Raw genomic sequence first — 21,972 nt, forward strand, 5'->3', positions numbered from 1 at the left:
CACCATGTCATATAGTTTAGATCATCTCAAACATGAGATCAGTGTACTCAAATGTCCTGCACAGTCACCAGTTCAATATAGTAGAGCACCTTTGGGATGTGGCGGAACAGGAGATTCACATCATGGATGTGCAGCTAACTGTGTGATTGCATCATATCAACATTGAACAAAATCTCATGAGTGTTTCCAGAACTTTGTTGAATCTGTGCTACAAAGAATTATTAGATGGTACAAAAGTGGGTTCAACAGTACCCGTTGTTTCTGCTCTTCACATATTCTAACCAAGTAAATCAGAAGGATCACTAAAACTGAAGTTACCTCTTCACATGAACGCTGGCTCTGTCACACTCATGTGTTAAATCTGCCTCAGCGCTATGTAACAAAGCAGCACAGACCACAGTGGATGCATGTCAATAATGATCTTTAATGTCAATATATACAGAACTTGAAAGAAAAATAGAATCTTAAAAATCAAATGAAATAAATACAGTATCATACAATTTCCACAATGTCTTTTGAAGAGATTTCCATGGAAATGTTTTTTTGTTATTCATTTATTTATTCTTTTAAATTCAGCCTCTCTGGTTCGACAGGGTGCGTCCCATCCCCCCCAGAGAAATCCCGACAGCTCCCCCCACATGCTCTTCATCTTCATTATGTTCTATATAGTTATATCATTTTTGCAAACGATTTCTTGTTACCACATAGGTTCACCTTCAGTAGCGAGACAGTATCTTTTGTCCGTCTGCAGCATGTTTACGTCTTTTGATACACAAGTAAAACAAATCCGACTGAGTTTCAAGGGAAAAGCAATACAGGATCTGTCCACACATGCGTTTATGTTACCAAAAGTGCTGGGAAGTGATTTTGGTTCTGAAGAACCTTCAAACCCGCTTCAAGCAGTATCTGATTTTTTTTAATACATTTATTTTTTTATTTTTGTCTCAGAAAGGAAACGGTTATGCAAAGTACCTCAGTCAATACCAACTTGCCAGCACTCTCACACATAAATCATTACTTCACGTTGAAAAAAAAAAAAAAAAAAGAAAAAAAAAAAAAGAGTAAAAGCAAATGAGGGGAGAGGAGGATGGCGGAGCGAAGATGAAGAGCAGTGTGTGGGGGGGGAGCACAGTTTAACCAAAGCAGCTTTTTAATCAGCCAATCACAGTGAAGGAAAACATCAGCTGGTGCGTTTCTTCCTCACATAAAAAGGAAGAAAGAATGAAAGGCGAGGAGGGTAAGTGCATATGAGAAGCTGTGGAAATAAATACAAGTCTGTCTCCCCAGCAGTAACAGATACGAGGTTCCTCTGTTCGTCTTCGGCTGACTTCTGCAACGCAACCTCGTCCTGTGTGTGTGTGTGTGTGTGTGTGTGATTGCAGATGTTCCGGTGTTTCAAATAAATAGATTTTTTTTTTTTTTAAAGAAAACCTGGGAGACAGTAGTTCTGACTGGCCAAGACTTGGGGCTGTGGGTGTGCGCGTACTTTTTGCTTTTTCTTGTTTGCGTATGAGTCTGACAGAGTGAGATCAAAACTGGTGGGTGAGAAACATGGGTCTACATGTCCGTTGAGGTGAGTTTCTTCATGCTGCGTCTCTGGGCTAAACTGGATGCCGCCACAGGCTCCAACACTGGCTGACTCGTCTTCTGGCTCAGAGCTGAATAGGTGGCAGCCATCGCTCCCTGATGAAACAAAGACACGTGGCTTTAATGTTTCAGCTGGCCTCACCACCACTGCTACTGTATAAATATATAATTAAATTGTTTCTTACTGGCTGGGAAAAAGATAATATAGTTTCAATAATGTAACAGAAGCTGACGAAATATTGTTAAAGTTACAGTGTTTTAGTAACCAATGAATGTTTTGCATATACAGTGGCTTGCAAAAGTATTCGGCCCCCTTGACCTTTTCCACATTTTGTCACATTACAGCCACAAACATGAATCAATTTTATTGGAATTCCACGTGAAAGACCAACACAAAGTTGTGTACACGTGAGAAGTGGAATGAAAATCATACATGATTCCAAACATTTTTCACAAATAAATAATTGCAAAGTGGGGTGTGCATAATTATTCAGCCCCCTGAGTCAATACTTTGTAGAACCACCTTTTGCTGCAATTCCAGCTGCCAGTCTTTTAGGGTCTGTCTCTACCAGCTTTGCACATCTAGAGACTGAAATCCTTGCCCATTCTTCTTTGCAAAACAGCTCCAGCTCAGTCAGATTAGATGGACAGCGTTTGTGAACAGCAGTTTTCAGATCTTGCCACAGATTCTCGATTGGATTTAGATCTGGACTTTGACTGGGCCGTTCTAACACATGGATATGTTTTGTTTTAAACCATTCCATTGTTGCCCTGGCTTTATGTTTAGGGTCGTTGTCCTGCTGGAAGGTAAACCTCCGCCCCAGTCTCAAGTCTTTTGCAGACTCCAAGAGGTTTTCTTCCAAGATTGCCCTGTATTTGGCTCCATCCATCTTCCCATCAACTCTGACCAGCTTCCCTGTCCCTGCTGAAGAGAAGCACCCCCAGAGACTGATGCTGCCACCACCATATTTGACAGTGGGGATGGTGTGTTCAGAGTGATGTGTAGTGTTAGTTTTCCGCCACACATAGTGTTTTGCATTTTGGCCAAAAATGGACATATTCCCCCACCTGAGCTGTAGATCTCTGCAGCTCATCCACAGTCACCATGGGCCTCTTGGCTGCATTTCTGATCAGCGCGCTCATTGTTCGGCCTGTGAGTTTAGGTGGACGGCCTTGTCTTGGTAGGTTTACAGTTGTGCCATACTCCTTCCATTTCTGAATGATCGCTTGAACAGTGCTCTGTGGGATGTTCAAGGCTTGGGAAATCTTTTTGTAGCCTAAGCCTGCTTTAAATTTCTCAATAACTTTATCCCTGACCTGTCTGGTGTCTAAATCCAATCGATAATCTGTGGCAAGATCTGAAAACTGCTGTTCACAAACGCTGTCCATCTAATCTGAGCTGGAGCTGTTTTGCAAAGAAGAATGGGCAAGCATTTCAGTCTGTAGATGTGCAAAGCTGGTAGAGACATACCCTAAAAGACTGGCAGCTGGAATTGCAGCAAAAGGTGGTTCTACAAAGTATTGACTCAGGGGGCTGAATAATTACGCACACCCCACTTTGCAGTTATTTATTTGTGAAAAATGTTTGGAATCATGTATGATTTTCCTTCCACTTCTCACGTGTACACCACTTTGTGTTGGTCTTTCACGTGGGATTCCAATAAAATTGATTCATGTTTGTGGCTGTAATGTGACAAAATGTGGAAAACTTCAAGGGGGCCGAATACTTTTGCAAGCCACTGTAAATTGTCATATTTTCCCATCTGTGTCGATCACATTTTCCCAGATTTGGTAAATGAGATGGTCACATGTTTTGTCCAACCAACCGCAGTTCCTCAAATGGCTGTTTAAGACTCCCAAAAAGTTTGAAAATCTAACTTTACAGTAAAAATTAAAATATCTAAACTATTTTTTGTTTAATGGCTCACCGGTCCGTGAGTCGTTTGGTACTGGACCGTGAGAGTTGAGGCTCGGGTGTAAAATTTGTGGTTTTCAAGGTTTTTATCGTTAACTCCGTTTCCCTGGGTCTTTCCCAGTGTTGTAGTTGTGAGTCTTATTTTGAAAGAAATATTTACGCATTACCATAGCGACCAGAGCACTAAGGGGCAGAGAGGAGGATGTTACTCTCAACGTTGTTGACGCATTTCAGGAGGACGCTGCTAATAAAGTTACAATTACACAGTGAATTCACATTTATTATTATATTTACAAAATACCACAGTTTTTGTCTCGGCCGTATCATTTTATTTTGTTGTATTTATCAGAGACACCTTAAAAGGCCGGTCCGTGAAAATACTGTCTGACATTAAACCGATCCGAGGCGCAAAAGAGGACGGAGACCGCTGTTATAATGGATATGATACATTTGAGTGACAGGTAGGGGCCAATATACTGACAACCAAGGCTGAAAGGTGATTTGAAAATGTCTTTGGGTAACTTCCTCCTCTTTTAGTAATCCTCTGTGATCCACATCGAATTGTTTTCCCTCCCCCCCCCCCCAGTAAGAAAAATAAAAACATGACAAGCAGCTACTCTGCCACACAGTCTAAGAGTCCTTGATTAGGCATCTAATGTTTCTGCGGTTTACAGTTTAATGAGCTTTTCTGTGTGGATACAGTTAATTATTGAAAGTAGACATTAGGCAGAATTCTGACATGACCAGCAGAGGTTACGGTGCAGTCCAGGCTAGGGCTGGGTCATATCATACCGTTCACGGTAATACCGGTATAATGTTGGGCAACGATAAGAAAATGAAATACCGCAATAGAATTTGGGTAAAACGCGCATGCGCAGTGCCTTTGTTTTCATACACACATGTAGGAAAAAGCGTGCCTGCGACGGAGAATGAGAAGAGCGAAAGCGGATCGTTGAATAAAACGAATGAACCAGAACTGGTTTGTAAAAATGCTGCAACTTCAGTGATGTGGAACTGGTTTGGCTTTCATCCGTCAGATACACAACAAAGCACTATTTTTGGTAGAGCATGCTAGCGGGCCGTCGTTATTACCGTGTTTTTTGGAAAATACGGCACACTTAAAATCAATCCTTTGATTTTTCTGAAAATCGACAGTGCCCCTTATAATCCCGTGTGCCTTATGTATGAATTCTGGTTGTTTACTGACCTTGAAACGATTTTATGTACACGGCGCTCGAAAATCTGTCGAATGTTTTAGTACGACTTTGCTAAGCTACGAACCCGCACCGCTTGATGGATTGTCGGAGCATTATGGCTATCATAGGGAGGAGCCTCGCAGAGTGATACGTACTGTGCTTCAACATAATGTTACCGTATTGTATGTGTATAACCTCTTTCTAAGTTTTGTGGATATTATACGTGGTTATGCTGAGGATATGTCGGCCAATTCCCACTGGAAATGCCTTTTGGTTAAACTGTCAGCAAGAAATTTGCATTTGCACAGTTAAATTTTTAGATAACTTTAATGCACATAAAAAACAGCTGCTTGTTTAAGCGAAAATACATTGATGTTTTTTTTCACTAATAAAGTTGTGGAGTTGTAAAGTATTTTGTCTAGTGTCAATTATATCGTCAGTTATATCGTTATCGCAAATTTTCAAATGTATATTGTGATAAATATTTTTGGTCATATCGCCCTGCTCTAGTCCAGGCTACCTAATGTTAACTGAGCAGTCTGGAGACACAAGGATTAACAAAGAATTCTTGGATTTTTAGGACTGAAACCTGCTGTTAATCTGGTCCTTCCTTTAATGGCGACATTATCACCGGATCAGGAAGTGTAAAAAGTCAGAAGCAAAATCCTGTGCATGACTCTGGCCTTTTATACAGCTGCTGCTCTCTGAGATTAAGAGAGGTCAGCTCAGCTGGGTCGAGTGCTTAGCACAAATGATACCCAGACAACCTGACCTGGCCCCCGTGTGTCCAGCCACATTAGGGTGTCCGTATTCCAGCAGAGTGAGGGCAGAAATGATTGACCTCTCCACTCATTTGCCTTAGACCCATTTCTGGCTCCAGTCTTAAATACAGGCATTACTGTGCTTTTCAATTTGTGACGCCTAAACTTTGAAACAACCTTCGGCAGTATACAGGATCTGCTCAGTCTGTGGTTTGTTTTAAAGCATCTGCTGAAGAATTACGTCCCCAAACTGGCCCTTTCATTTGGCAGCAGTGGACAAAAAATAAATAAAAAAGTCCTCAAAATCCTGACGTTTTGGAGGAAATCTGTTTCACTGAAGCCACCGACATCACGATCTGAACACTTTTGGCTCCAACTTTGCGCCCACACGCGCCTCCGTACACAAGTACCAGCAGTGGCTCCACAAATAGCCTCCACTAAACCGTTTACTCTTCCTCAGCCTCCTCATCTGCTCACAAATCTGCTCGTTTCCACCGCACATCGCTCCATAAATAAAAAAAAAACAAAAAAACAACTTCCTTCTAAATACAACGTTATCACTGTCCATCTGTGCACACAGGGCACAAATCTTCTGACGTAAATGAGAAAACTCTTACAGGTCTTAAGTCCAGCACACATGTTGAGGTGTTACTAATCATTTAACTGTAGTAGATAATAATAATTGTTCCTGTAAATTGAGGTCTTTGTTAGCGGGATACGGTTGGATCTACTCACCTTGACGAGGTGCGGTGCATCATGGCGTGTGAGCTGGAAGTGCGGTAGCGTATCTCTGCACGTGATCCAGGAATGCTTTAGAACCTGCTCTGCTGTGTATCGCTGGTGAGGGTCCACATGGAGCATATGGGACAGCAAGTCCTGGAATACACAAATACAGATTTCTAAAGATTAAAGGGCACATTTTAAAAAGCCACTATGAATTCATACGGGTATAAAGGTTTAATTCTGGCCAATTTTAAGTCAACGGCATAATTTGTATCAAACTTTTAAGTACATGGGAAAAGCGGGTCGTCTTCATTAAACTTTACAACGCTAGGTTTACAAAAGGAAACATCACAGCTGCTTAAAAGGAAGCCTGAACAAAAGGATTTAGAACAATGTGTCAGTGTGTACCTTCGAGCTGTCTGACACAGTATCCCAGTTGCCACCCGTCAAAGAGAACTTCCCAGATCCTATCCGGAGAAGAATCTCTTCCGGTGTGTCGTTTGGCCCATTAGCGAACGGTGTGTACCTGACAGCGATGAAAACAAAGCGCAGATTATGAAATGCATAATCGCATCACATGCAGTTTGCTATTAATCATCCAAACGACTCCTGAGAGTTCTGTGTGCAGTCTTACCCTGCTAACATGGTATACAGCAAGACTCCAAGGCTCCATATATCACAGGCTGCATCATAACCTTGTCGCATTAGTACCTACGGAAACAAAGAACAACACAAGCCATCAGACTCAGAAACAAAGCAGATCATGGATTCTCTTTTTTTGCCTTGCTTCCTGCTCACCTCTGGTGCCACAAAGTTGGCGGTGTAACAGGGGGTTAGAAGGAGGCCGTTGCCTCCCCGGAGCTGTTTAGCGAATCCAAAATCACAGATCCTGATGGAGTCGGGATTCCCCGAGTCGTCCATGTACAGGATGTTGCTGGGCTTCAGGTCTCGGTGTACTACCTGAGGAGAAGGAGAAGATATTCAGAAAACGTGTCCAAATTAACTCTGCTGTGCACGCGCGTGTAAGCGTTTCCTCACCCCTTGGCAGTGGAGGTAGTCAACAGTCTTTGTAATGGTGTAAAGAACAGCACTTGCTTCTCTCTCGGAGAAAAACTTCTGCCTGAGGATTCGATCCAGCAGCTCCCCTCCCTTCATCAGCTCCGTCACCAGGTATACATACCTGCCCTCGTCATACACCTGACACAGAGACAACACAACCCGTCAGAATATACCCGCCAAAAGCCGACTGTGTCGGAAAGCTCACACATAAATGTCACTGACGTCTTTCAGAGTGATGATGTTGGGGTGCTGTCCATATCGCATCAGGATTTCAATCTCTTCAGAGGGGTCCCTCTTACTTTTGTCTATAATCTGAGTGAAACACAAACACAGTATTAGTGATCAAACAACTCTAACTTCTATCAGAGACTTGAGACACTAAAAGCAAACTGAAGCTGTGCTGCCATCTGCTGGTGCTTTATGAATAACCAAATTCCATTTGAGTCGCTCTGTTTTAAATGTATCGATAGTTAAAGACGCTGATGTCCACAAACTCTTATTCTACACACATCAACTGTACTTTCATTGGCTCTACCAAGAGGTGCAAAGCATGTGTAATAAAACGAACCAGTCGTGCCACTTAGCGATCTATTAACCTGCAGCTGCAGGACACTGCAAACTAAAGAAGCTGCAGTTTACATCCATGCCTGTCCAAGCATGAGAACGCACACAGGAAAGGCTTTGGAGGAATAAAGCAGGCTCCACAGATTTGTGTCACCAATTCAAGCGTCTGACATTCACATATGTTTTTAAAGAACTTCTACTTTTAGACATTTTTATGAACTTTTGCTATAATCAGTGTCAGTTCTTGAGGACTGGCAGTGAAGATGCAGTGATTTTGAAAGAACCCAAATTCTAAACAGCTCACGCCTGACTCCGAGTGCACATTTGTGCTGTAATGTAAATGTAATTTACATAAACATAATGAAATTTCCCAACATGATCGAGATGCAGTTATGAGAAAACAAGCCATCTAAAAAAAACAAAACACTTCTGTCCTCTGGTATAGATTCTTTAACATGTTCAGAGGTCACAAGGAAACAGCCGGTTACCTTCACAGCATAGTCCATGGCAGAGACTCGGTGTACACAGCGTTTACAAATAGAGTAGGAGCCGACCCCGATGTCCTCCTGCAGCTCGTACATGTCGGAGAACTTGGCTGAGCCTCCGTGCAGCTGGAAAGGGCAGGAATCATTAACATTTATACAGTGTCCTGTGACATTACAAAAAAAAAAAAAAGTTCCAGCACAGCATCACCTCGTGTCCTTCACGAGCGACGCTGAAGGATGCAAGTAACACTTCAGCTTGTCTATGCAAGTCAACAACGTGTATCAAATGTTAGAGCATCCTGGTAATTTGAGTCCCACAACAAAGAACATAATGTCAGTGAAGTTGACCTTTGGAGAAGAAAAAAAATAAAAAGACTGAGTACTTCATCATTTTATCTAATAGTTTGACCTTTAACCACCAAATGTTTAGCAGGTCAACCTAAAGTTCAGGTGGACATCTGCACCAAACTGTCCAGAGTGAAACTATTGCTGCACATTTACACAGGTGCTCCGCAGCAAACCTGCCATCAACTTTGTAATGTGCCTGTTTGTTTGTGTCGGTCAGCAGCAGAACAGTCATTACAAGATCATTTAATTTGGATCCTAGACCTCTGCCACCAATCCAAACTATTCCACTGTAATTACAATCAGCAGGCAACAGAAAGAAACCGTGTCAGCAGCACTCAGGTATTAGTTACAATGTTTCAGTGACCGATCTGTCTTACTGTGTTCTGAACAGAGCTGCAACTGCATCATGAAATTTATGCATGGCTCCAAAACAGGAGGAGAAACTGCTGAATTTCTAGAGATTACAATAGTTTCTCATGAACGCTGCTTCATGAAAAGAGAAAAAAAAAGTCTGTGTGAGCTTCGTGCATGCAAGACAATACTTCAAGTACCATTAAGTACCTCGTGTAAAGAGTGAGCGAATACAAGGTTACGATAATGCATCTTCACCTGAACTATGGGGAGGATGCTGAGCAGCGGGGAGCCCTTGTTCTCATCCATGGGGGTCGGCGCAACAAAACTGAAGCCTTTGAAGAGCTGGTGTGCATTAGCACTGGGCGGGATACCTGGGGAGTCTAAATAAACCAAGATAATTCAGAATATAAACAGACTAACATAAACACCCACTAACATTTTGCAGTTGCTGTTTCCATGGCTGCAGGACTAGCTGTTGCTTGTAAGCTTAAAAACATGTGAGCAGAACGTGCGTGCGTGCTTGTGTGTGTGTGTAGGTGTACCTTTCGGCGTTTTAGCGGTGAACTCTGGGTCAAAGCAGAACGTGTCATCTGGTTTACCTGCTGCGGGCTTGAACGGGGGCTGGAGCTCTCTCCTGTACAGTTTCTGCAGGTACAAAAATGCAGGAGACACGTAAACGTGTGAGGAATCAAACTATCACAGGCCGTCTGGAGCGTGTGAACATATGTGCAGGAGAGGCCAAGACCCCCTCCCAGATTAACCCCCTGAAATCCCACCACCGCTTGGTCCGGCCAATAGCATCCTGCCGGCTCTTAAACGCTCATGCAGGGCTATTAGTGCACACACAGTGAGAATTGGACCTCTGCCCAGACTCATGCACACACACATACGCGCACACACACACAAACACAGATCCCGTGGCCAAGACTGATGGCCAGTAGTCACCACGCCAAGCATTTGTTAGGTGTGAATCCTCAGCAGAAGCTGGGGAGTTGTGTGTGTGTGTGTGTGTGTGTGTGTGTGTGTGTTTATGCGTGTGGGTGTGTGGGAGAGAGGAGGAAAAAAGAAAAAGAGTGTGAGAAGTGCGTGTTGGTGTGTGCACTCACATTCCAGTCGATGGTGGAAAAGAATGCATGGCGTTTGATCTCTTCCACGCCGTCGGGCCCGGCCCCTAAAGACACAGATGGCTCTGGTTCAGTTAACCCAGCGTTATTGCTTTTCATCGACTCATCCGCACATTATTAACCTCTTGGCCGATTTCGAGGTAGAAGCGGATGCCAAAATGTTAACCAACCTTAGGCTTAGTGAACAGCGTGACTTGACGATCACGTTTCCTTACCTAGCCTGTTAGCAGGGTTACGTTTAAACAGCATTCTCAGCAAACTCTGGGCTTCCAAACTAAGGAACTGGGGCATTCCCAACTTAGCTCTGCAGGGAGAGAGACAACAGAGTGACAGATGAACATGGGGGGGTGTCACTGTTATCATCTACATATCAAAACTTGTCTGACATGCCTTAATGATGTCATTCATAATGACTCACTTGAGAATCATGTTCATAGTCTCATTGCGGTCTTTCCCTTGGAATGGTAACGTCCCTGTGAGCATTTCAAACTGCAAACACACCATAGGTCAGGTTTTTTCCTTTTACTTTAATGTATAAAATTCCTATGAATACATATGTCCCATGTCTTTTCTTCCTATTTAAATCAGGTTTGTGTGAGGTTGCGTACCATAAGTACTCCCAGAGACCACCAGTCTGCACTCTGCGTGTGTCCTCTCCTGTTGACCACCTCAGGGGCCATATACTCCACCGTACCACAGAAGGAATATGCCTTCTTATCAGCATCTACCGACTCTTTACTCAAACCAAAGTCTGTGTAACATAGTAAAGTTTTAGGCAAGAAGTTACAGATTTACTGCAAATGTTTGCATTTGGATTTTACTTATTTATACAAAACACAGACCATGCATATTAACGTTGCTGCATTTAAATAAAAACGTAACCAATGCAATACACGTACGACTTCTAACCAAGCTAACTTGCAGATCTTTTCCTGGTTAGGCTTTTAAGATGCAGTATAGCAACACAAATATAAATCAAACAGTTAGAAAACAGCAACAGCAACCACAACAAACAGGAAATAAATAGAAACAGTTAACTCATTTCAGTGATCACAGATTTGCTTTTGTTTAAGGCATAATTTTACCTTTGCATTAAAAACTGATCTTAAAATTTTTAATGTTTTGTTGATGCATCTAATCAATATCATTATTACGAAACTCATAATAAGCAGAAGTGAAACACGGCTACACTGATCCATCATCATCAAATGAGAGAAAGCAGGAGGACATTTCCGACTGTTAGTTTGATTTCTGACAGCAACATCGGGCGTCTCTGGCAGTGAAGCTCCGTCGTGTGTGAGGAGCACACGTGTAAGATATTTGACAAACAACAAAACTAGTAGGACTCAATACTCAACAGTAGTGGCACATCTATCACTTTAAGCATGGTCATATTTAACAGGTTAACTACATTAGACTCTTTCCTGATTCTTCATAGTCAAAAAAAGTAAGGTAGCTCATACCTGTTAACTTTATGTGTCCAGCTTCATCAAGTAAGATGCTGAAAGACAGAGATTTCACAGAGGTGAGCATCAAAGAATCTCATGTTTTGTGATTTCTGCATAAAGCATGACTAAAGCGAGTGAGTTCTGAGAGGTTTGTATAAAACGTTCAATCCGTACGCTGCAGACATTTTATGAAAAACGGAGCAAAAGCCGGAAAAACTAAACCAAAATTTCTTTTCATACAGCAGGTAAGTTAGAAAACAAAAATAACCCTTCAACTGATTTTCTTGAAAAATGAGTGTTTCATCAAATCCGCCTTGTGATATGGAGAAATTTTCCTAGATTTATGGTATGTATTTATGTTAAATTTTCATTTACAGAAATGAAATCATATTAGAGATGGAGCAATTTTGTATTTGTAAGGAACTGTGATCCAATACTGATAATTATGGTTTTTCTTTTTTTAAAGTGCATGACAGCAAAGGCAGGTGCTGTCTGGAGGTATCTCACCCTCTCTCACCAATAAGTTGTTTGTTTCGCAGTCGTTCAGCAGTTTCTGACTTTTTTTTGCGACTCGTTTTGGCTGAGTGAGCCGACAATAAGAGAGCCTCATACAGCTTCTTTCTCCATTCCAACTGCTATGTTAGCCCCCCAACAAGCGTCAAACGCTGCCTTGCATTTACAGTGACCTGGCATGTTGTCAGCTTTACTCTGCTCCACTCCGTGTGTGTGAGGGCCGCACACCGTGGGGAAACTAACGCAGACTCAAACTGAGCAGAGATCTTTATCTTTTTTTTTAAGTCAGATTTAAAAAAAAAAAAAAAACTTTAACTATTTGAATTTATGCATACACATATTGATTAGTCACATTTTATTTTACGTGGCTGTGTAATCAATAGGTCTATTGTTTTTACAGCTATTGTTTTAATTCAGACTATATGTTAATTGTATTAGCTGCTAACAACAACACACACACACACACACACACACACACACACACACTATAGTTTGCAGCAATATAGGTGAAAGATCAAAGTGGTTTTGTACTTGAAAATGTTTGTAATGAAACCAAAAGCAATCGGCTTTTGCAGTTCCCTTCTGTACTCCGTTCTGTGCCATTGCGCAGGGCTTTGCTACGACAGGCTGAAAGGGGAAGATGAGGTCTGTGATTCTTACTTCTCTGGCTTGAGATCTCTGTAAACTATGCCCAGGTTGTGCAGATGGTCGAGGGCCAGGGCCAGCTCTGCAAGGTAGAATTTCACATCTTCCTCTGTAAACATAACCTGATAAGAACTGGACAAATTTACTCTTTGAACTCTGAAGAGAAATTCAGCAGCAGCAAAGGAAACAAAAAAAAACCAAACAAACAAAAAAACAAAACCAAACTTGAATATTAAGCTTCAGTTACCAAAACAGAGAAAAAGAGTATTATCGTTATTGTCACAACAACATCAACATTTCAAATACGTTTCAGGATTCGGCAAGCTGTTGATCTGACGCCGCTGGCAGCTATCGCTTTGGTTCTGAGACATGCTTTCAACAATAGGTCTATCCAGAGAACAATCACACATTGTCTGAGTGCCCTGAAAGCATCTGAGAAAAGCTGAGCCGGGAATCTGACTGACAAGCAGCTGATGATGAAAAAGGGGGAATAAAGATTCCGAGGAAAAGCACTTGCCTTTTCATGAGGAATTCAAGTCGGAATTTGAATAAAAAACAAACAGAAGATATCAGAGACAAATGACTTGGCACATTTATGCGCTTTTAAAATAAATAAAATACTCTTGCATACTAAAATTGCACCTGCTCCATTAGTTGCCGTCATATTTACATTTCCTTAGGGTTTATAAATTAACATTTTGGCATCTGTAGCTCTGAGTTTCACAAACATGGGCACTAACAGGATTTTTATTTTTAAGAACATCTCAGATTTTTTTTTTTTTTTTTTTTTTATATAACCGAAGTACAAAATAAACAGAATAAAGACAAAAATAAGCTTGAAGGCACAACAACATGTAAGACAACAGAATGCCAGCTTACCTCTTTGGATAAGCGAGTGAATACATCCCCTCCCCTGAGAAAGTCCAGTATTAAATACAGTTTCCCTTCTGTCTGAAAGGCTGCGGAGACAGGAAACTGACAATTTATCCACAAGCCAACAGTATTGTGATTTAACAGAGATGTCGAGATGAAATGTCAAATCCTGTTAAATAACTAAAGCATTCAAAAATATTTTGTTAAATGAGGTTAAAGGCATTTCTGACTGAAACACGATGCAGATAAACAGCTTACGCCATGTTAAACCCACCCTGAATTCATTCTGTATGATCATACAGTTACACGCACATGAGACGTTACAGTAACATCTGATTTCAATCAGTTCTGCAAACTGTTTTTTTCTGGAGCAGAAAGCAAAAAAACCCTGAAATGAACACATGGTTCTGATCCCATGTAGAGGCTCAAAACTTTACATCCGCGTATTAATTCAGCGCTGCTGCAAGTTCCAAATGCTGGTGAATGACTAGACTCACCAGCAAGTCCAAGGAGCTCAGAGCACGTCTGAGAAAGACGATTTTGCACAAGTCGGGGACATCTCTTGAAGCCATTTCTAAAGACTTTTATAGTCTAAGATTATCAGTTTAAATGAAGTGCAGCCACTTTGTCAGAGTCTGAAAAGGACTCAAAAGCTTTGATGCGTGCACTACAGCCCTGAACTCCTCCAGACATCACCCAACAGACGTGCACGGGGGAACACAAATGCAGTCAGACTGAACATTAGCCGGTCTTTAACCTGATAGCTCCCTACTATAAAGTCTGCGATGTCGAATTATGCAGATGTGTGAGCAGCGCAGCTATCTGTCAGGTGCGTTCACCTACTGAGTGGGCGTCATGTTTACCGCTTTCAGCGTGCTCTATCAAGGCAGCACCCTCGTATAAACAACACTGAGTAGTTCCAGTTGTGTTAAAAGCACCTGAAGTAGAACCTTTCATTCTTTGTGCTAAGGAGAAAGGGCAACTGTAGAAAATGTCCTGACCGTTTTTTCTGAAATTGTCCGACGTTTACACGTTAAAAACGACAACAACATTCGGCTCGGCTGACACCAAGTTGGAGAAATTATCCAGAAATCACCAAAGCACAGGTCTGCATTGAAGTAGAAGCGGCTAGAAGGCAGAAGTGGGAATGAGCAGACACCCCATGAATACAATATTACTGCCATTTCTAACATTTTGCAATGTGCAGAGTATTGCAACATATATTGTAATTTATCACCTTTTCCAACTGCAAATTATGTCCTCAAAGATTAACTTTAACAGTGCCTGTTTAATCCAATAAGACAAAGTCATCTCACGTCAAGTTTTTCTTGCTGTAAAATGAGCCAAACACACCAGCACTGTCACTAAAACCTGCCATAAATGTTGCCATAAGATGGGAGTTAGCCTGCCATCAATTGAATGGGGTCAAGTTGGCTATTGCAAGCAATCTTTTTAACTGTGATCAATCATTGAAAGTCTGTTGCTTGCTACATAGAAAGAAATTCACATTTGGACGAAATGCATATTTAACTATTACCACTGCACTCAGCAAACTTCCTGTTCTTCAGGAATACCACCGTTCTGCAGGGTTGCCGCTGATTGACCAGCCTGCGCAATCACGTTGCGATCAAAAGTGGTCGTGAATGTGCGACAGCCTCAAGCTCGAAGCAACCATTTAGTCACTAGAGCAGGGCGATATGGCCAAAAATATTTATCACGATATATATTTGAAAATTTGCGATAACGATATAACTGACGATATAATTGATGCGAGACAAAATACAACTCCACAACATTACTAGCGCAAAAAGACAACCTTCCATTTATTTTCACGTAAACAAGAAGCTGGTTTTTATGTACATTAAAGCTTTATAAAAATGTAACAGTGCAAATGCAAATTCCTTGCTGAAAGTTTAACCCAAAGGCATTTCCAGTAGAAATGGGCTGACATATCCTGAGCATAACCATGTATAATATCCACTGAAGTTAAAAAGAGGTGCTTTGCAACATTAAACTGCAGTGTGCAGTACGCATTTTTCGGACCATAAGTTGCACGGGATTATAAGGCACATTAAGCGAAACAAAGCAGTCAGATAAATCAAACTTTATTAAACTCATTCTTCTTGCTTCCTCCACTTCTGTACCATTGATTCATTAATGTTGAATTCTCTGGCAGCTGAGCTATTCCCATGTTGTTGCAGTATATTAATGACTAACCTCGTATTGTGGATGGATTATCTCAGTTGTTCTCCTGACTGAAGTTTGGTCCGTTTACAGCATCCTGCCATGCGATTGCATTTGTCTCTAACCATGAGGAACCTTCACGTTAACTTTTATAAGTGGAAAAGTGTTAGTGTTCCTCCTCCAGCTTCACTGTTTATGTTATGCTAACATAGCTGTGTCGCTAGCGATCACGTAGCACATCATTATATATCAGCTAGCCCAACTTCAGTAACCCTAAAAACGTCACTGCTGTTTAGTTTCCTGTCTTCATTTATGTTGGAAGTGATAGCAGAGCTGTACGTTTGAATTTTTTCAGAAATCTCTCAGTCAGAACATGCTATATCATGCTTAGGTAACTAGCGAAACTAGCGAGCTAACTTCCGCTAGCTTCCTGCTAACTTCTAACTCCGTTAAATGTAATAACTTTTGTTTTCATGGATGCCTGGAAGTTAAACTTTATAGTTACACTTGGTAAAGCAGCAATGCTGATCGTTTTATTAAAGATCAAAGAATTTAGACAGTTTTCAACTCTCAGTGATGCTGCAGGGTTGTTTGACCTGAAGTCAAATATACGGAGTTTGGGACCCAGATTACTCCCAGATTTAAGAGCATCTTAATCCGACAAATACGACAATAACAACGGCCGCTTGCATGTTCTGCAAAAAAATGTGCTTTGTTGTGTATCTGATGGACAAACACCAAACCAGTTCCACATCACGGAAGTTGCACCATTTTTACAAACCAACAATCGGCCATGTGCGTATGAAAACAAAGGCACTGCGCATGCGCGTTTTACTCCCATTCTATCGCGATATTTCATTTTCCTATCGTTGCCTAACATTATACCGGTATTACCGTGAACGGTATAATATGGCCCAGCCCTATTAGTCACAATAAGTTGCAGTTGCAGTCGGTCAGAGAATATGAAAGAAAATCATCAGACTGACACTGATTTTTTGCAAAGAGGTTCTTTTCCCATTTTTACTGCTGTGGTGGATGGTGGTGCATGAGATGAGCCAGAACATTTTATACACTTCATAAAATGCACATATTTGGTGTTTCTCTATTGATACATTATCACCACATAAAACACTCTGATACTATGACACACTGATCATTTCCCCCACCCCTACTGGAACACCAGTGTCAGTCTACCACCAATCATGTTTCACATCACCACACACTGACAGGCTGCAGAACTTCAGCACAACCTCAAGCTATTAGCTAGACTCTTGAAACTTAAAAACAACTATATTTCCAACAGGACAGTGACGCCCTTAAAGAGAGGAAAGCTGGTTGGGGAACAGATAAATTGCCTAATATTAAGCTTCTCTAAAGCCTCAACACTACTGAAATCTGTTGACTCGGCTTTAAAGCCAGTTCCATGCCAGGACAACAAACTTTATTGAACTCTACCAATTCGGCCAAAAACAAATGAATGATTACCAGAATTACGCCAAAAGCTTATTTATGTAAAATTCTGGACCCCATTGTGTTTTAAAAAAAAATGATTTAAAATGTGTGCAGTACATTTCACTTATTTTTAAATTTTTATTTTTACTTGATGTAAAAGTTTCCGTCCCAGAAAAAGAAATAAATGAAATCCTGATGTTTCCATGACGTTTTAGTCCATGAGTGCATCTAAATGTTCAAAACTGTGTAATAGCCATGCTATGTGTATTAAAAATAAATAAATAAATAAACAAACAAACAAACAAACAAACAAACAAACAAACAAACAAACAAACAAACAAACAGTGTTTGTCTTACCGTAGTGCAATTTCACTATGAAGGGATGATTGACTTCCACTAAAATGTCTCTTTCCATCTTAGTGCGAACTCTGTCCCTGACTGGAGACAAAGGAGACAGATGGAGCCATTCAGAAAGAAATCCAGCACTTTGGACAGACAGTACTGGTGCTGTTTTATGCAGAGATGGCCAAAAACAACAGTGGCATTACCTTTCAAAGATGCCTTTTTTAGAACTTTCATTGCATATAACTGACCAGCATCTGGACCCAGGATCTTCCTGACAAGAAACACCTGACAGAAGGCGAATGAGAGGATTTTAGACAGATATAAGCGCCGGCACAAACAAACCACTCGACTCATCTCCAGAGTTCCCTCACCTTGCCGAAAGAGCCCTGGCCGAGGACTTTTAGCAGTTCGAACTGAGACGGATCGGCTTTCTCGCAGCCCTCTTTTACATGGTGGGTGATAGGAATCTCCTTATATGTCCCATCATCCTACACAAACATTAGCAGAATGAGACAGAAACACGAGGCGGTGGGGTTAGGTCACCGCTTCACGCACACAGACATGAAGACTTAAAAGCGCAGCCTTACTTACACAGTGTGAGAAAGACTCTCCCTCCTCCATGGGCTCATCCATGATCTGATGCCCATTGACCTGCAGCCAAAGCAACAAATCTGATCAGAGTTGTTGTCAACAGCAGTAAGCACTTTCACAAAGCTTATTCATCCTTGTTTTTAGCTGAGCAGGACTATGACTGCAGCAGCAGCTGCACGCCCACATGTATGATGGAAGATTCAACAGATGAATTCGATGAGTCACACATGCAATAATACGGCACTGTCCCTTTTCCAACTGTAGTTCTCTGCGTGTTGTCAAACAGTATGGAGTCCATACTTTAATCCCGTCCAGCTGTCCAGCCCTTATCCTGTCCCTATAAAGCCCCCCCATTATTAGCATTCTAGCTTAATCCCCAGTGAGAGCAAAAAACAAGCTCCAAGAGTCAGATATTTGCTGGAGCTACAGTCAGCATTCAAGACATAATAGGGCCTGTTTCTTTTAGAGCTTCTAGCTGATGATGCTGGTAAATGCATACTTTAAATGACCGCAGACCACGTTTAAGAAGCGCCCCCCCCCCCCCACACACACACACACACCCCCTCTTTGTTTACTGTAACAGCCACGCACGCTGAAATGACATTGTCAGAGGAGGAATGTCAGATATCTCGGCATCTGCAAATCAAACGACTGACCACAAAAACATTATCCAGGTCTGAATATTTCAGTTACAGGCTGAAGCGCAGCCTGCATTATGTATTCAGTCCACTGTGTTTGTGTGTGTTGAATTCCATCAAGCCTCTGAAGAGGGGTATGAGTCATAGCACTACGCAAACCCACTCAGTGGGTGGAGCCACCAACATACACTCGTGTACATCCACACAACGGAGGCCAGCAAAACCACTTTCCAATATCTTGCTACTGCTGCTGCAGCAGAGCAACACTGGCAAGAAAAACATATTTAAAAGAAAAAAAAAAAAATCTGACAAGATAGACACCGCAAAGGCCGAAACAACGCAGAATAAAGCTGAAAGCAAACGCCTCGGTGCATCTGTGAAGGGTAACATCCAAGCTTGGCCGAAGCCAGGGCAGAGCTTGTGTCATAATTCACACATAGATTTTTTTCACTCCCACCTTTGCTGTGGCTCATCACAGCTTGTAATGGGAGTGCAGCCTACACTCAGCGCAACCAGGCCAGCCTTTTGCAGCCATCTGATGTCTGACAATCCTACATAATATCATTTTGCATACACTTATACCGGCATACAAGGGTTTGGCCTGAGAAAAAAGAAGTCTTTTATGTGAGAACTGATACAGTGTTGATTAAACAGCCAGCATCACCACTGCTCTGGTTTAGGTAGCTCAGCTGATATTTACTTCTGTAATCTCACAGTCTTCAAAGCTGCAGCTTACAGTAAACAGCAAATTCAAGTGTTTGTCTGCAGTAAAACTTTTTAAAAGTGGCGATCATGGCTCAAGAGTTGGGTGTTCGTCTTGTAATCGGAAGGTTGCCGGTTCGAGCCCCAGTCTCGGTCGTTGTGTCCTTGGGCAAGACATTTCACCTACCGCCTACTGGTGATGGCCAGAGGGGCCGATGGCGCGCCATGGCAGCCTCGCCTCTGTCAGTCTGCCCCAGGGCAGCTGTGGCTACAACTGTAGCTTGCCTCCACCAGTGTGTGAATGTGAGAGTGAATGAATAGTGGTATTGTAAAGCACTTTGAGGGGTCCCGAAAAAGCGCTATGTAAAAATGCAATCCATTATTATTGTTATTAAAAGCATTGTAATATTTGGGCCATGAAGCTGATTAAGTTATTATAAAAGGTATTATATGAAAGATTAACAAAAAGCTTTAAAAGTTTCCAAGAGAAACCTCAATAAAAATGGAAGGGTCAGTTCAAACAACCCCGGGATGTTTCAGTAACTTTCTGTTGACTTTACGAAAGTCACAGAAGTCTGCCAGACGGACTTTTTCAGTGTGTAAATGTGAAAGGACCGCAAAGAATCCCAGAAATCAGGTTTAGGATGTCAAGTTGGCTTTGCTGCAACTGGAAAACCTTATTACCGAGCCCGTGCAAAAGCAAATTGAATCCTTCCCACAGCTATCACAAGACTGTTTCTGGATGTCATTGCAAAAAGGTATCACTGGTTTGTACTAACAGTGATAAATAGTACAGCTCCATATTGCGCAATTTTCAGTCACAGCGTCGTCACTTTATTGCCGCTGTCAGTCCATTGTTAAACGCGTTGTGCACTTTTTTGGTCAAATTATAACTTATAAAGCTGCGCACAGACGTTTTTGTTATTAAGTTATTAACAGCATCACTAATTCACAAGTACTGCTGACAAGCCAACCTTCAGCAGTAAACACGACTGACCGATTTAGCGCAGCTAATGACAAACTTTAAACAAAAAAAACAAACAAAAAACTGCAGTGGCTGGATTCATGCGCTGCCTAACTACTACACACACAGACTAAAATACTTTAGCAACCTTTTATTACTTAAACAGTAGAGGTTGGATAACAACTTGGCTCCCAAGTTTTCAAGCCTGCAAGCTGTCAGCTATCAAGCTATCTGCTGCTAATGCTACAAGCGCTAAGCTAGCTAGGAGGTAAACTCCTCCTGAGAAGTGTAAATAACAAGAAAAAGATGCGCGACGGGCACCTGTCATTGGGTAAAAACACCAGTGTCGGTGCGGAATGATGAGCCGTTGCGAAAGACGGGACGGGTAAGTGTTAAACTAATAAGAAAAAAAAAATCAGGGCAGTGCAATAAAAACAAACATCTAACCAGCTGTTAGCATTAGCTAGTGCGTTAGCATGCATCACGGTGCGCTGCAGGTCGTGATGCGAATTTAAGCTCTGCCGAGACGAGCGGGGCGAGATAACTTAACGGGACACCACGAAACCAGAAGCAACGCGGCGAGATTAACATGCAAAACACGCATTTGTCAACTCACCTCACTACTAACGCTGTTTACCTCCATCTTGTACCAGGATTCCTCTCCAAGTCTAAGGCATCGTAGTCCACCTAGACCCCCGCTCCACGTTGCATGTCTTTCCCCCCCAACCACCCTCTGTGGAAGTCCGGCTTTTTTCTGCCTCGATGCTCCGATGCAGGCTGTGGAACCGCGGGCCGCTCCGAGGAAAGGTTTGGAGGGTCGGCGCAGGGAACAGTCGATGTTGATGACTGGATCACACGCTCGCCGAAAGCACCGCTACCCTACCATAGATGCGAATATGGCGGCTACCGTGGTACCTGATCGTCAGTGAATGGGACTTTATTGACGTATTTATGACGCAATTCAGTTAAGGATTTCCCCCGTCCAAACCAAAGCAGCAGGTCTCGAGATAGAGAGGAGGGAGAGTGGACGTGGTGGCGCGGGGACCTGATGCTGTGTGTGACATGCACACATCCGGTTGATGGACTATTTGCTAGCGACCGAAATAGTTAGTCACCGTGACTGTGGCAGGCAGGGAGTTGTTTTTTTTTTGCTTTTTTCTTGCTGTTGACGCATGATGAAATTAAAGCGCAAACGATTTGTAAGTTAGCGATCTTAACAGTGCGAGCTGTACGTTTTAAAACCACTGTTTCATAAGCCTTTCCATCCCTGGTTTAAGTGCATATAAGAGGCTTAACGCTCTCCGCTTTCTCTGCAGCTTTCTCCCACCCACAAATGCTCCGTGTTTCTGTAGTGAACGACTACATGCGTGGATTTGTCTATTTGATTTGGCACACGCATTTCTTCAGTCTAAACAATACAGCTTAATTATTTAAATATATATTCGTGTACATATTTGGCCATTAATACTTCCTTGTACAAGTCAAGATACAGTAGGTCAAA

At 42.0% G+C, this 21,972-nt stretch overlaps 1 protein-coding gene across 1 annotated transcript; it reads right to left on the reverse strand.

Moving 5' to 3' along the window:
• Positions 1-410: 410 nt before the first annotated feature.
• On the reverse strand, positions 411-21,599 carry LOC308409216 (ribosomal protein S6 kinase alpha-6). Its single transcript, XM_080901803.1, has 22 exons — positions 21,088-21,599; positions 18,168-18,227; positions 17,948-18,064; positions 17,780-17,861; positions 17,589-17,669; positions 13,602-13,681; positions 12,738-12,844; positions 11,580-11,617; positions 10,725-10,867; positions 10,535-10,605; positions 10,332-10,420; positions 10,099-10,163; positions 9,535-9,637; positions 9,248-9,372; positions 8,294-8,416; positions 7,464-7,553; positions 7,221-7,379; positions 6,981-7,142; positions 6,817-6,893; positions 6,591-6,708; positions 6,195-6,335; positions 411-1,683 (listed from the first exon to the last, which is right to left on the reverse strand). The coding sequence occupies exons 1-22, from the start codon at positions 21,112-21,114 to the stop codon at positions 1,558-1,560; spliced, it is 2,184 nt and encodes a 727-aa protein (XP_080757929.1). The 5' UTR covers positions 21,115-21,599; the 3' UTR covers positions 411-1,557.
• Between the last annotated feature and the right edge of the window lie 373 nt (positions 21,600-21,972).

The sequence above is a fragment of the Rhamphochromis sp. 'chilingali' genome, assembly GCF_963969265.1.
Source record: "Rhamphochromis sp. 'chilingali' genome assembly, chromosome: 13".
Classification (NCBI taxonomy): Eukaryota; Metazoa; Chordata; class Actinopteri; order Cichliformes; family Cichlidae; genus Rhamphochromis; species Rhamphochromis sp. 'chilingali'.